Source organism: Malurus melanocephalus, unplaced genomic scaffold, assembly GCF_030028575.1.
Source record: "Malurus melanocephalus ecotype Western Australia unplaced genomic scaffold, MMel_1.1 scaffold_319, whole genome shotgun sequence".
Taxonomy (NCBI): domain Eukaryota; kingdom Metazoa; phylum Chordata; class Aves; order Passeriformes; family Maluridae; genus Malurus; species Malurus melanocephalus.
Genome location: NW_026623551.1, coordinates 506,406 through 522,869, shown reverse-complemented (window position 1 = coordinate 522,869; position 16,464 = coordinate 506,406). Strand labels below are relative to the sequence as shown.

At 49.3% G+C, this 16,464-nt stretch overlaps 1 protein-coding gene across 1 annotated transcript in view; it reads right to left on the bottom strand.

The window, feature by feature from the left end:
- The window catches only part of GALNT17 (polypeptide N-acetylgalactosaminyltransferase 17), a 176,275-nt gene that overhangs the window by 105,631 nt on the left and 54,180 nt on the right, over positions 1-16,464 (bottom strand). Inside the window, exon 2 of the mRNA XM_057377611.1 lies at positions 14,597-14,780. Coding sequence (XP_057233594.1) covers positions 14,597-14,780 — 184 coding nt within the window. The remainder of the gene's footprint in view (positions 1-14,596; positions 14,781-16,464) is intronic.

Genomic DNA, 16,464 nt, shown 5'->3' with positions numbered 1-16,464 from the left:
TACAGAGACATGGAAATGGAGAAGCTGAAATCTGCACAGCACCCCAAGGCTTTAGGGCTCTGTGCTGCWCCCACCCCCTCTGGAGCTATTCCTACAGCTCCTTCTGGGGTCCTGCTGCACCCCCTCCATCTCTGTGGTGTCAGCCATGACAGATACTCAGCAGAGAGGACGAGTCAGACACAAAAATCTGCACCACCTGGCACAAAACAGACCCAGATCATGGAATTATTGAATKGTTTGGCTGGAGAGGATCTTAAAGATCATCTCAGCCCACCCAGGTCCTGTGTGCCTGCAGAAGTCAGGGCACACAAACAATGTGGTGGTTCTGGCTTTAGAGACCACATCTCTTTACAAAAGGAGGTCCTGATGATCAATTTTCCCAGATTTCCTCCTCTCCTCCATATCAGAATACCCAGCTMTCCCCCCTCCTCTTTATTTTTAATTCTGAGCACCCAAGTCCTCCAGTCTGGATCCTGACTTATTAATAATTTCCTCTTTGGCCATCACACTAAATAAATCCAGCTAACGTGCTTATCAGGCGCTTATCCCCTCCTGACATTGCAGCCTTGTATCAGGCTCAAGGCTTTGAATATTTAAACAGGCAAATATTCTTTTGATTAGGAAAATAGATGATTCTTGTTACTTCCTGTCCTTAAAAGCACCGTGAGCATGGTGGAAGTGCTCAGCTATGCTGGCACAGCTTTTCCAGGGTTGTGAATGTTCCCATAAAACACAGCTCAGGAGCACAGAGAGAGTTCCCATTAATAAGCTCATCCATATTTAAATGCCTTTGCCATACCGAGCTGTGGAACTGCCACGGCAAAGCCAGGGGTGTGTGAGAGGCAACTGAGTCAGAATGAGTGAACAGGAAGGGGAATTCTGCCCCAAATTCTTGTCACAGACACTGCTGCTTCAGGGAAATGTCCCCCTGCAAGTGACAGAGTCACCAAGAGTCACTCTCAGTGCTGAGGTTCCCAAAACCGAGAGCATTCCTCAAACGGGAAGCACCAGCAGTTTGACCCCAGCAATTTAAAATAAATTAAATTTAAAATTACAGAGGCAGAACTCAGGACTGCTGCCATGTGTAGGAGCCCATGGGCAGCCACTGTGTCCCTGTCACTTGTCAGGACAGCACAGGGAATGACATCCCTGTCACCCCCTCCTGCAGAGCCCCTGACTCCTCATCAGTGCCAGGACAGAACACAAGGACAGAGCCTCTGTCCTGATGGCCACGCTCCAAGGTCTCCTCGTGGCCACACCTGGCCAGCACAGGGCACACCTGGGGGCTCTCAGCTGCTCTCCCCTTCACCCAGCCTTCATCAGGAATTTGAACACCACGGGATGCCAAGGTTGTGATTGCAAGGAAGGAGAGGGAGATGTCTTTACAAACAAACGGTGGGGTCTGCCGGGAGATCAGGACAGATCCTGACAGGTGAGAGGAGCAATGGAAGGAACCATAAATTCCACAGGAATTGCACCCATTGGCACAGACGGGGAAATTGGGATAAAAAGGAGGCTGTGTTTCCAGCAATTGGAGAGACCCCATGGAAATATCCCATGGCCTCTTCCTTTATTCAAATAAAGTCCCCAGACTCCTCTGTCTCCTTTTTCGACATGAACCTCTGGTGTTTGTGGATGAATTTTCCTGACATGACGCTCAGGGATGCCGTGGTCAGCCCCAAGGAGACAGGGGGCCAGCAGGGCTCAGGAGCAAAGCCTGCAGGTCCCCTTGCTGGGCTGGTGGCCTCTCTCTCCTCCCAGCCAAAGCGCATCGGGCAGGGAGCACATTCAGGACCACTTTTTCCTCTGTTTATTTTCAAACAGTGCTGAGAAATGTCCAAACAGGCAGGGGCTGAGGGAGCAGGCTTTGAAAAGGCTGGCTGCAGCATTTCACCCCATCCCTCTGAGGGAGCAGCACCCTGAGCTCCTCTGCAGTGAGGATCCTGAGCACTCAGGCTGATAAAAGTCAGCACCAAGTGCTGAGCAGCCCCTGTGGCTCTGCCATGGAAGAAGGGAATTTTGAGTGCTTAGAGATCATGGGATGAAAGGCAGGAATGTCAAACTGCAAAGCAGCAGCAAACCATAAATTAACAATAAGCTGCAAATGAAAAATAAGCTATAAATTAACAGTAAATTGTAAATTAACAATAAACTGTAAATCAACAATAAACTGTAAATTAACAGTAAGCTGTAAATTAACAGTAAATGGTAAATTCCCAATAAAATGTGAATTCCCCATAAGCTGTAAATTAACAATAAGTTGTAAACTAACAAAAAATATGTAAATTACCAAAACACTGTAAATTCCCARTAAGCTGTAAATGAACAGTAAACTGTAAATTAGCAATAAGTTGTAAATTAACCCAAAAATGGTAAATTCCCAGTAAGCTGTAAATTCCCAGAGCATGTTCTGACATCCCCTGTCAGAGGCAGCCCTGCTCAGCAGCTGCTCCTGCAGGCTCAGTCCTGTCCATGGTAATTCCCAGATGTCTCCTCTGAGACAGGAGCCAGGGCTCCCTTCAAGGTGGGTGAAGTGACACTGCCACTGCCAAAGGACAATTTGTGCCACCTCTCAGTCCCAGGGGTGTTTCTGTCTGCTGTAACACACTGAAGCTGGTTTTTGGGAGGCTGAAAACACCTTTTCCTGCCCTGATCAGAGACAGACGTTCAGACAAACACATCAGTGAGGGAAGGGAGCCCTCCATGGCCCAGCCAGGATTCCAGGGTGACAATGCCACCAGCAAACGCCACAGGTCTGCTCAGGTGGCTTGGGATAAAACTGTCCCTGCCAARAACCTTCCTTCACAAGCCGAAAATGAAATCCCTGGTACGGAGTCTGGGGTAGGAGAGTTTTACTGGAACAGATCTCACAGGAATATCTGTGAGGATTTTGACATCCCCAGGGCAGACTTGGGGCCATGAGGAAGAGAAGTGCTGCCTGGAAGGAGGTGGAGCGCTGCCACTGGCAGAAAAATGATGAACTCCAAAGGCACAGTGGGTTTTGAGAAACAGCTCCTCTGCTGTGTGATCACAGAGCCACTGCTGACGGCTTTATGGACTGCAAGATAAAGAGGCTGTGAAACCTCTGCTATGAACAGAAATCACTGGAGAAGTTTGTTCAACCTCTGCCAGAATTGGATCAGTTGGGCAGGGGGTGTCATTCAGCCCTGGCTGCCAAATTGTCACACAGGGAGAGCTCTGCCATCCCAAAATCCAGAGCTGGCTCCAGGGAGAGCTCTGCCATCCCAAAATCCCAGGGCTGGCTCCAGGGATGGTTCTGCCATCCCAAAATCCCGGAGCCCTTATGATGAACTCTAAACCTGCCCAAGACATCCCTGTTCCCCCCACACCCCAGGGGTTTGGCTGCACACTACTGAAAAGTGGGGAATTCTGGACCCTTCTTCCCTCCCATCCTCACCCTACAAGGCCACTGGACTCTGACCTGCTTTCCAGCAGCCCTGACACCAAACCTCACCCCACACCCGAGGCTTGGCCTGACTGCCTGCAGCTCCTCAGGTCCCACAGAAAACCCACAGGAACTTTGCTGAAAACCTGGGGGGTGAATCCAAATCCATCCACAGGGCACTGATGGGATTGAATGATTTCCTCGTGTCTGGCCTGCAGAGCCCCAGGGCTGATGAAGAAAATGTTGTGAATGCCACTGCAATGCCCTGCTGTGCCAGTTCCCTGGATATCCCTGGAAGGTATCCCTGGATACCCCAGTCCATGGGCACTCTTTCCCAGCTCTTYCCCATACATTCGTGCTGCTCCTCCCTGAAACACCAACGGCAGAGGGAAAATCTCCTGGGTTTGCATTTCTGGTGACAAAGAACTCCCCAAATGTGACCTACGGGTCCCAGCCAAGCTCCATTCGTGCTGTCCTCCCAAATAAAGCCTCGCCAGGAAATGAACTGATCTCCCTTTGGCTTTTGTGGAGATTGGGAACAGGCTAAAAGAAAGCAAGTGCTCAGGCTGCAATTCATCCTGCCGCTTCCTCATCAGGCTTCATTCATTAATTGCTTATCCTCCTTTGGATTTTGCTGATTCAGTGCACATGGCTGCTGGCAAAAGGGACTGTCAACATCAAATCTATTGTATCTCCTCTATGATGTGCATTCTCTGTGAGCCAAGCATCTTAAAACACCTAATGCTGTCTGGTACAGCACAGTGTTTACAGATCCAGGTTCTCACATTATTTCTGACCATAAAGCCCCAAAACTTCCTCACATTTCCCCAGGAAACTCTATTCTAAAGCACCTCTTTTATTCCCAGTAATTCTTTTTCAGAAATGTTCAGCTCTGTTTTTGAATTAGAATCTCAAAAATARGCATTACGATTCAGAGGCACACAGACATTTCTAAAGGCACATTACTCGGTGAGTCCAGAGAAGAAATTATCCRCAAAGTTGTAAAAACAGAAAGTAGAGAATGGGATTTACTCTGGTGAGAGGCTCTTGTAATAAAGTTATTAGGTGCAGACAGATCTAAGGGAGATAAAAGCCAGAGCAATTYCGAGTGTCACATCCACTTAGCCAGCTCTGCCCGTGCCCAGCTCTTTCACACAAACACGGAGCAAGTCACTGAGACCTGCTTGCTCTTGGATTGTCCTGCTGGAAAACTGCATAAGCAAGGCAGGAGCRAGGCTGGCAGAGCAGCAGAGCGTGCCTCACCCTCTGCCTGGGCTGGCTGGGAATGAGCTGTTTTGGCAGCACAAAAGCCCTGGGCAGTGCAGGGAGCAGGCTGGTGACACAAACAAACACACAAGCCCTGATATCCTTGGAAGCCAGCTGGAGAGAAGTGCATCCAAAGATGAAATTGGTTCATTTATTCTYGTAAGCACAGTTTAGTGAGGAGTATTTACGGTAAGACAGGTATTTTTCAGCAGTGGGGTTCAGAGGAGCACAAAAGCGAGTTGTTAAATGACACTAATGCCATCCTCTGCCAAAGCCATCATTTCACACTTGTGTTTGCATTAGGAAATGCTTTGGAGCACACTCCTGCCCCACAAGGCTTCCCTGAAGCACCATGTTCCCAATTCCAGGAACAGCGAATAACTCTGCAGGAAGGAGGGGAAAATTGAGTGCAGGGTATGGCATAAAGAACCCCGAGGGTCTGTGTCTGCAAATCCACAGTCACAGTGTCTGCAGGTGAYACTGAGCACCACAATGGTGTTAGAAAATACACCACTTTAAATTTTTTGATATAACTTTKATCAAAGATCTYGTTTGCYTTTGCCCCRGGGAAGGYGCTGAAGTTTCTTTGCAGGGCATTGTTCCACCWGGTGAGGCCTGAGGAGCTTCACAGCTCAACAGAGCRRGAGAGGGACAGGAGAGAAGGGACATCAGTGACCATCAGTGACCCTCAGTGACCATGAACAGAACATCAGCCCCAAACCTCCCCCCTGGCCTGGTCAGACACTCCTGGTCTGGGAAAAGAGAGATGAGGAGCAGGAYCTGATCAGCATCAGAGGGGAAGAAATCCAGATCCAACAGGAACCCAAATCCTGAGAACTGCACAACRTTGGACCAATGAACATTGAACCAATGAAGTTCTCTGGGGTTTGAGTGGATAAAGTTTGGGGAAATCTTGTAACATCCATGTGTCATGGAATGATTTTCTCTGCACACCCGGGCTGTGTGTGGGTGAAATTATTTCTGCRGCACATCCTGGCCAGRACAACATCCTGGCCAGAAAATAAAGTAATGCCTTGACTTTGTAACATTAAAAATGTTTTTGGAGAGTTTTTGTTTTTCCCCCAGTTTTGGTGCCAAAGGGAATGAGAGACTCTCCAACAGCAACTGAACAAATCCAGCTGCTTCCCCCAGAGCATTTTCATCCTGACTGGATTGAAAGAAGACATTGGGACCTTAATCACTGAAAGCTTCTGGCACTCCTGACCCCACACAAGGTGAGCTCCACTGACCTCTGATTAAACAGCAACACAAAAGGCTGTGCTGCATCCCATCTAAACTCACAACACAACACAAACCCCTAAACTCTCCCACAGGGAGTCTGACAGCTCCAGTCCTAGGAGGACTTTCCCAGCTCCCTGCAGCAGCCCCAGCTGTGTGTCCAAGGCTGCTCCAGCAAGTCACAGGAGCAGGCGTAAAAAATACCCAAAAAATGTAAAGCACAGMTGGAAAACTGTGTCTGTGGAATCTCTGCTTGCCCAGGTCTCATAAAAAGCATTGCTGGAAGTCAGGAGCAGCATGTCCAAACACACTGAGGAGTAAAGATCGATTCTGGTGTTTATCCAACAGCCGTTACTTTGTGTCAGTGCTGGAAAAGCAGTGGAGCAGCAAAGAGGCTTTTTGCTCTCTGAAAATCATCCTTTTTCCTCTCTGCAAATCACCCCAAAGGCAGCAGAGGCTGCAGCCCCATCCCAGGAGGGGCACAGAGCAGTAGTAGCAGCCCCTCAGAGCTCAGGGCCCCAATGATTCAGGACAAATAAAACCCTGAGTTTATCTGGAGCTGGATTTGGAAGGATCTCCTACCCCTGGGACCTTCACAGCAGCGAGGGGACAGCCTGGGACAGGGTTCCTTTGGGGACCACCAGGACTCACTGGGCTGCAGCTCKGATCTCTGGGACAGGGCGCAGGGAAYGGCTGGAGCTGGGCCAGGGCAGGCTCAGGCTGGAKMKCAGGGRAAGGTTCTYCTGTCCCCAGAGGGTGCTGGCACTGCCCAGGCTCCMCAGGGAATGGTCCCGGCCCCGAGGCTGCCAGAGCTCCAGGAGCGTTTGGACAGCGCTGCCAGGGATGCACAGGGGGGATTGTTGKGGGGTCTGGGCAGGGCTGGGGTGGGACTGGGGGATTTTGCCCCTCATTCCAAGAAAGGCACACTGCCCATGGAGTCCAGGGCAGGGAACGAAGCTGGGGAAGGGTCTGGAGCCCCAGGAGCAACTGAGGGAGCTGGGAAAGGGGCTCAGCCTGGAGCAAAGGAGGCTCCGGGGGGACCTTGTGTCTCTGTACAACTCCCTGACAGGAGGGGGCAGCCGGGGGGGTCAGGCTCTGCTCCAGGGAACAGGGACAGGAGGAGAGGGAATGGCCTCAGGCTGGACCAGGGCAGGGGCAGGGGGGACATTCAGCAGGAATTTCCTCATGGAAAGGGTGAGCAGGGCTTGGCAGGGGCTGCCCAGGGAGGTTTGGAGTCCCCAGCCCTGGAGATGGCACTCAGAGCTGCAGGGACATGGTGGGGACTGGGGACTGCCTGGACTCAATGGRCTGGGAGGGCTCTTCCAACCCCAGTGATTCTGGGATCTCCTGAGCTGGGTCCCTTCCCACCCAGGAGGTTTCCATGACTTTGTGCAGCCTGGCAGAACCCAACTGCCCAGAGCCACCCCRAAATGGGACAGACTGGGCAGGACAGAACACATGGACAGGAAATACCCAACAACCCCTCCCAGAGCTGCCAACCCGCTCTGGCTCTGCTAAGCCCTCCTTCACCCCAGAGCTGGGACACCGACACTCACTGCTCCATTTCTCTACTTCTCTCCCAGAAGATTCTCAGGTGGCACCTTTCCAAGTACTGGAAAATGTTACTTTTCCTTTTTYTTTACAGCTGGAGCTATAAAAAGCCAAGGGCAGGAGTGTTTTCCATACAATGTTGGATCAAAGCCACGGCTATCTATTAAGAGAGAACGAGTCCTGGATTCTTTCTAGAGCTGGAAGGATCTTTAATAAACTCCCACATGTGACTCAAAGGGAATTTTACATCTGAAAAAATCATTTTTTTCTTCCACTGTCTCCTCGCTAGTTCTCCTTTCAGTTATTTGATGAAGAAAAAGCCTGACATCCTGCCTCTCTTTTCTCTGCTGTTGTTTGGATGTAGGACTGAAAGTCATCAAAGCGCTCTCTGCAGAAGGTAAAATAATGGATTGTAGCAGATACTGTGCATGCATGAGAGAAGGAGCTCCTGTGCCCTCCTTTGTGTGCAACAAGCAGCAATCACGACAAATAAACAGGCACAAAACTCATTTCCCAGCAAATCCCACTCTCGTGATTCAAGGAGTTTGTTTTTGCCTCCCTAAACRTTGTCCTCAGATTCACTTCTGGGCAGGACAGGAGTGCCTGGCACAGCACCTCAAACGTGGGGCTCAGGAACGTCCCAGACCCTTCAGGAAACCCTCACTGAGCTCTGCCACTGGCTGCAGTCACCTGCACATCTCAGTCACTTCTGCTAAATGCAGCATGGTTCTGTGGCTGAGGAAAGGAAAAAAAGCGTTTTTCTTTCATTAGAAGAGGTTGTGCAACCTCAGTTTTGAGGAGAAAATGAGGTSAGACATGTGGAGCAGTGACASGGGCATCTCCTGCCCAAGCTGTGGYAGAAAAGACCTCACTGCAGTGCCTTGGTAGCAGAGAAATCTGAGACGAAGGTGCCTGCCAAGCCAGGGAGTTGGGTTATTCCCAAAGATTTATGGATTTTCRCAGGAAAATAAATAATTAGGGAGGCACGTGGAACTTTTCCATCAGAGGACACAGGCTGAGCCCCCTGGCACAGACCAGGGCCAGGGTGGGCTCTGCAGGGATCCTGGCTCCAGCACAGAGATGGGAAGRCAGGAGGGCTCTCAGGGCAGGACACTGAGTTCCAGCCTCCAGGTCCGTCCTCTTGGGCAGCCCTGATGTGTCCCAGTCACACCCACACTCAGCACTTCCCAAAAATKAATTCTGCTGTGATTATAAAAGTAAAATGGAATTCCTGGGCCCTGCAGCATCCCAGAAATCTGAGAGAGGCTGAGGCCCCAGAGCAACCCCGTGGCATGGGGCAGGAGGCTGCTCAGGGGTGAGGAGAGCTCCCAAGAGGAGCAGGGCTCCCCTCCACCCCAAAATGTGGCTTCCCTCTGCCCCAAAATGTGCTCCAGCACCCTGCATAGACACACTGAGAGTCCACAAAGGTCACACACAAACCACTTTGAATAAAAATTAAATTAAGGTTTCATTTAGTTTTTTTAAGTTGTCCAACAAGGACCCAAAGTCCCCCCAGCAGCCCAAAGTCCCCCTCTCCTGCAGCACATCCCAAGGAAGGCTCTCAGCTCACTGCCACACGAGCTCTGGTGATGGAGCAGGATCAGAAATGGGAAGGAGAAGAGGAAGCAGGAAAGGGGAAGGGGAGAGAGGAATTATAAAGGGAAGGAAAGCCAGATGGTGCTGAAAGCCCAGTTCCTCCCAGCACCCGTGGCAGCAGCTCTGGGAATGGCTCAGGCTCTGGAGACCCTGCAATGGGATGGTTCTGCCTCAGCCCCAAACACCACGGGGAGCAGCTGAAACCCACCCAGGGACATGGAACTGGTCCCTGCCAGGGCTGCAGGTGAGGGRAGGCTCTGCCCAAGGCACCTCTCCACTGCCAGGGGTTCCAGAGCAAACACAGATCAGGGGCTGTGGGGACACAGCAGCAGATCAGGCTCCCAACACCTCCACAGCTTTGCCATCAGGGAATCGTKGAGTGATTTAGGTTGGAAGGGTTCAAAGTTCATCCAGTCCTTAGCACTCCCACTGTCCCAGGCTGCYCCAAGCCCTSTCCAACYTGGTCTTGCACACACCCAGGGGATCCAGGGGCAGCMACACCTTCCCKGGGTAACCTGTTCTGTACCTCCCCACCCTCCCAGGGATGAATTCCTTCCAGATACCCCACCTYACCCTGCCCTCTGGCATTTTTAAGCCACTCCTATCACCACATGCCCTTGTCCAAAGTTCCTTTCCATACATTTCCTGACCCAGAAGCAGGACCCCGAGGCAGGCAGGAGAAGGAGCTGTGTCTCCATGCTGGGATGCCCTCAAAACACCTGAAAAATCCAACTGTGGAAGCTGCTTATCTCTTACACCATCCTTGCTCCTCTCTTTAATTCCTCGGGGCTCCCCTCCCGGAACAGCTGTCGAGAGATTTGCAGCAGCAGGAACGTGTCATCTCCACCCAATGATCCAACAGTCCCACCAATTGTGGGTATTATTTCTCTTAAATCTACCCCTTAATCCTATAATGCCATAAAATACCTCTGAATCAGAGCTTAGCAGGATTCCAGWGAGGAACAGACTTTTAACGAGATAATGAGAGCTCCGCGTTTCTGTTGGATAGGATTGAAAGGAGAGGATGGGGGAGGCAGAACGCACCAGATGGGCAGATTATTTCATCCTTTTCCTTAATATGATTTCCTCAACCTGAAGCATCTGGTAATTCCACTATCAGAGATTAGATACCGGATAAGATGGACAGGCAGGCTGATCTAACAAAGCAATTTTATTTCCTGGCTCCAGACAGGAGAGGTTCCCATTAAATCCTGGATCACAGGATAAACCAGAGGTGCATCAAATGCTGTATCCAAGCAGGGAATGTTGGCAGGCCCTGGATTCCATGTAAATATGGTTCACTTTCAATACAGAGAACACCCCATCTCCCTAAGCCCATCCTCCCCAGGCAGGCAGTGARTGCTGAGGAGGGATAACCAATAAAACTCACACAGCAGCCTCATCCTTCAGAGGCTTTTGCAGAAAACTGAAGAAARTCTTTCCAGCTCATTTTTGTGGAGATTTGTGCAGAAGTCCTGCAGGCAGCATCTTGGGTACTTCCAAGGAAGCAGAGATTGTTTTCCAGAACATGCAGGAATCACGCCTTAAAGCCAAAAACCCAACCAAGCATGACAGAAACGTGTTTGTTCCCCGTACTTTTCTCATTATGACAGCAAATTCTGGAATAAGGTTCCTCACCCTGAAACACCAACCTTGCCTTATTTCAGCCCAAGGAAGAGCTTCCCAAATGGGATCCATTCTTGATTCACTGGAAAAGCTCGGGCACACCCAGCACAGCTCAGCAGAGGGTCAGGATTARGAACAGCAACAAGGTCCAGGTGTGACAGGCACAGATCCCTGATGGAATCAGCTCCACAGACATCATTCCAGAGCCTTGGTACCAATTCTCTGGGAATCAGCCCAGGGCAACCCCAAATCCTGTCCCAGGGATGAACAGCAGGGARAGGTTTCTCCAGCCCAGGAGAGCAGCCCCAGCAGGAATGGAGAAAGGGGAAGGAAAAAAGGACACAGGAAAAGGGAAGGGGAAGGAAAAAAGGGAAGGGGAAAGAAAAATGGGAAGGGGAAAGAAGGAAGGGGTGAGGGGAAAGGGGTGAGGGGAAAGGGGTGAGGGGAAAGGGAAAGGGGGAAGGGAAAAGGGGGAATGGGAGAAGGAAAGGGGGAAGAAGAAAGGAAAGGGGAAGAGGGAGAAAGGAGGAGGGATAAGGGGAGGGGAGAGGGGAAAGAGGAAAAAGGAAAGGGGGAGGGAAAGGGGAAAGGATAAGGGAAGGAGAGGGTAAAAGGAAAGGAAAAGGGGAAATGGAAAAGGGAAATGGAAAACAGGAAAGGGGGAGGCATATAGGGAGGGGAAAGAGGAAGGRGAAGTGGAATAGKGAAGGAAATCTCTCAAAAAAAACCRAGATGACAACCCAAACTACCAAAAGCAGCCACCACAATCCCCCAAACCAGGACAAACAAGTTGTTCTGCCCCAGCTCCTGGTGCTGGGTAAGGCTTTACCTTCTCCTGAATATCATTCTGGAGCCAGCACCTCTAGAACCATTTTCCCCAGGTAAATTCTCCTTCCTCTGCCTCTGGGCAGGACTGGAAGGCTCTGAGCTGGGAGCTGGGCTCACTCCTCCTCACCAACAGCACCTGAAACCACGTGCAGCAGGGACAGCTGAGTCCTGGAACCCTCAATGATACAGACCACGAGCTGCAGGGAGCCTGGATACATGAAAATATCCCCAAAATATGCCCAACTCCCCCTAAATTCTCCTTGCTCTGCTTCCCTTGGGCCACAGGCACAAAGAGCGGGCAGGAAAAGGACTCAGGGCTGATCCAGCAGTCAGGGTAGTGTCACTTGACCACATCAATGTCTTTAAAAACAGGAAAAACTGAAGGAAAGGATGGGGGGTGCCAGCCCCAGCCCATTTGCATTCTAGACACCCAGCAGCCTTTGGTTGAACCTCCCAGGCTTCACCATTATATTTAAAACTACCACATGCTCTGTGATGCTTATCAGCTGGAGGGTTTTCAACAGTTTATCCCCACTAATGCTGCAATTCCAAAGCCATTTAGGCTAATTTCCCTTGACTTGAATCTATTTTAATCAGAGACCAGGATACTTGACTTAAATGGTTTGTGTTCAACCCTTCATAAAACCAGCCATAAAACTGAATGCACTGAATAGCAAGGGAACCTTGAAGCCCGAAGTGGGAAAAGCTGAAACTTTCCAAATTCTCCAGCAAACTCCAGCCTGTTTCACACAAACTGCTCTCTTACAGAATMAAAAAAAAAATTGATCCTCAAAATAAAAAACCCCAAACCAATAARGAAAACCAGCTCCTGAAGTTCTTAYGTAAATAAAAGACACGAAGCTGTGCAGCTGCAGTCAGAACCCACAAATTCTCTCCAAAGCCTCAGCCCAGTTCCAAAATGAAGCATTTTTAATGCATTGCTGCACCCTGTCCTCTCCCCCACTCTCCCACGACATGATGGATAGTGGAACTGAGGAAAAATACAACGCAAGCCTAAAAATGTCAGAATTAATCCTTTTCTTCCCCCGAAATCCGAAAAGAAACGTTACTTCTCAAATTAATTCTGCCCAAGTAACGCCGGCTCTGCTGGAAGTCAGAGCTGTGGATGAGAAATGGAAATGAGCAGCTCAGCCCCAGGTAAGTGCCGGAGAAGGTCTCGCTCCGAGGGTTCGGCTTTGTGCTGGGATTTGCATATCACAGAGGCAGAGGTGCAATTTGTCCCAGCAATTCCAGGCGTCTGCACCAGCTGCAGCAGCACAACCTTTGGAAAGCCATCCAAGGATTTCTGCTTGCAGTGTTTGACAGCCCTGGACGCTCCCAGGGGCTGCTTGGGATTCAGGCAGCGCCTGGAGAGGAGGAGGAGGAACAAAGGCTCTCGGAGCCTGAGCAATCTGCCAGCACCTGGAGCTGCATCCCCCGGCTGCAGCATTGTCACTGCTGAAAGGAATGACAAGGGAGGGTCCTTAAAACCAAACTGTGACTCTGTGGGTAAGACCAGACTGATACTGGGAGACAGGAGAAACAAGGGGAATGATTTCCATGGGAATTCACTGATTGACTGACCCCAGACTGAATGAACTATGACAGCAGACATAGACAAAAAAAAAAAAAGAAGAAAGGGGGGATGCGTATTAAAGGAGGATGTATATTAGAAGGGATATTAAAGAGGAGGTGGATATTCAAAGGGGGATGGATATTAAAGGGGAGGTTGCATTGGGCATTTTGGAGAGCCTGCGCCTCTAAGCACCTCAGCCAATGGGGAAAGARAGAGAGAACTGTGGCTTGGAAATTGGGATAAAAGAGGCTGCGTCCTCTATCAGTCTGAGAGACCCCATGGAAATGTTCCATGGCCTCTCCCTTTATAGATAAATAAAGGTACAGGACTCCTCTGTCTTCTTTTTGGACATAAACTTTGGGTGTTTGTGCATTAATTTTCCTCAGACTGCTCTGCAGGTGCCAGCAGCAGCTCTGTCACGGCCCTGATCACACAGCCATTGGACATGGATCTTTCACACTCCAAACCTCTCTCAGCTCTGTTTTTATCGAGGATTTCACTCCAAGCCTGGACAAACTGACACTTCCCTATTTTGAGGAACACTCTGGCAGCCGTATCTAAAATTAACCTGCACAAAGATAAACCTGCAGCATGGCTTTCCTCATCCCCTTAACAAAATGATGTGTCACCTCTTTGAAAAGCCRTTCTCCTGTGCTGCTTGGCAGGTAAACATCACCAGCACTTGAAAAGCTCAATCAGGAAAGGAGAGGAAGGAAAATTGYCTYTGTKTCAACTCCTTTCAGTGYCCCAGATCTCCARCAGGAGATCCCAGAGTGTCCCAGGAGGATCCCTGTGCTGGGAGGAGACCAAGGGCAGCCCAAGGGCCCCAGAGGTCCTACAGGGATGTGAGGGAGCTGATGAGGAGGGAGGGAGAATCTCTGCACGTATTTCCAGGGGAATAAACACCAACAGCTCAGTGACAGCAGAGCTGAGCTTTCGATGGCAGCACTTCCACCCAAAATCACCAACTGCTTTAGGAAAACAGAGACTGAGAAAAGTGGGAAGAAAGTCACCTTTTTCCCCCGATAAATCATCTTGATGGACTCTCTCTCCAAGTGTAACAAGGGTGGGCCCAGGTGGGAATCAGTTTATTCTCACAGGTACCAACTGACAGGACAAGGGGAAATGACCTCAAGTTGTGCCAGGTGAAATTTAGGTGAGATATTGGGAATTATTTTTCCCCGGAAAGGGTGGTCAGGTCCTGGCACAGATGTGCAGGGCAGTGCTGCCATCCCCATACCAGGCGGGGTTTAACAGCCCCGTGGATGTGGCACTTGAGGACATGGGGCAGTGGTGGCCTCGGTAGTGCTGAGAAATGGTTGGATTTGATGCTCTTGGAGGGCTTTTCCAGTCTCAGTGATTCCCTGGTTCCAGGAGCTCAGCTCCAGCCCAATCTCCCCAGTTTCTCATCACTGAGCAGRGCCCTGGAATGAGGAGGGAAGAGCCAGCAGCACTCCTGGCTCCTGGGTGAGCCCCTGAACACAAAGATTCCCTCAGGGAGCACTCACTTGGTTGGGCGATAATCCGGGATGGAGCGGTCCAGGGAGATCTTCTCGCTGAGGTAGGAGTTGTAGCCGTACTTCTCATGGGGTCCCTTGGCTTTCTCCTCCTCCTCGGGGGACAGGGTGGCCGGGAGGCCACCTTTGCCACGGCCCCCATAGCCCTCAATGAGACCAAGGGACTTGGACAGACCTGGAGGGGAAACAGAAACACCACCACTGTAAAAACCATCACTGGAAAACCCATGACTGGGAAAACCCATCACTGAAAAACCCACTGTAAAACTGGAAAAATCCCTCATTGGTAAAATTAATCACTGGAAAATCCATCACAGGTAAAACCCATCATTGGTAAAACCCACCACTGGTAAAACCCGTCACAGGTAAAATCCATTATTGGTAAAACACAACCACTGGTAAAACACATTGCTGTTAAAACTCACCACTTGTAAAACACATCATTGGTAAAATTAATCATTGGTAAAATAAATCACTGGTAAAATTAATAACTGGTAAAACCCATCATGAGTAAAATCCATAACTGGTAAAATCCTTCCCTGTTAAAACCCATCATTGGTAAAATTCATCACTGTAAAACCCATTACTGTAAAACCTATTACTGTAAAACCCATCCCTGGTAAAACCCATCACTGTAAAACCCATCATTGGAAAAATCCATTGCTGTTAAAATTAATTACTGGTAAAATGCATCACAGGTAAAACTAATAACTGGTAAAATCCATCCTGGTAAAATTAATCACTGGTGAAACTCAGCCCTGGTAAAATTAATCACTGGTGAAGCTCAGCCCTGGTAAAATCAATCACTGTAAAATCCATCCCTGTAAAAATAATCCCTGGTATAAGCCATCACTGGTAAAATTAATCACTGGTAAAACCTACCACTGGTAAAATCCATCACTGCTTAAACCCATAATTGGTAAAATCCATTGCTAGTAAAACTCATCCCTGGTAAAATCCATCATTGGTAAAACCCATCACTGGAAAAATCCATCACTGGTAAAATTAATTACTAGTAAAACCCATCACTGGTAAAATCCATCATTGGTAAAACTCACCATTGGTAAAATCCACCACTGGTAAAATCCTTTCCTGTTAAAGCCCATCGCAGGTAAAATCCATCACTGTTAAAACCCATCCCTGGTAAAACCCATCCCTATTATTTCCAAAAGAAACAAAACCACTCCAGAAATCCTGGCTGTTTTGGGTTGGTTTTCTGCAAMCATTCCAACTTCTCCTTCTTTGGCCCAATGCTGGAACAAAAATGCCTCAAGCCTTGAAACTTCTGGTGGCTCAGGCCCCCTGCCCGTGCCAGCCCTGGGCATGCAGCTGATAACCTGTCCYGGGGATCTGCRTATTTCTGGMGGTGGTGGGGAGGTTATTYRGGYGTCCTCCCCACTCTYAGAGAGGTAATTACAKGGAAGGTTTGATGTCCCCAGGAGAAGGATAGGTGGAACACAGAGCAGGAATAAAACAGGGTTGGTTAAGTGCCAGCTGAATGAATTTTTTGCTCAGTGGGAACAGTGAACGGCATACAAATGGTACAGATTTCAAAACAATTTCCCCTCAAAGCCTTCTTATCTTTTTAAGTACAGCGTTCCCAGACCCTTATCAAGGGGAATTATTTATTTATATCTGCATAGCTGAAGGAAATAGGCAAAGTTCAAAATGAGCTGCACATAAAGAGCTCCATGGATGATTTGGTGGTGGCTGTAGGAAGCCAGCTCATGCTCATGCTATTATTTATTAGACAGGACACCTGAAATTTGAATATTTTTCATTAGCAGAGTCCTACTCTCTTTTTGTCAGAAACACAAATATAAAAATGATGGATTTTGTTTTGCCTTCTTGTTTGTTTG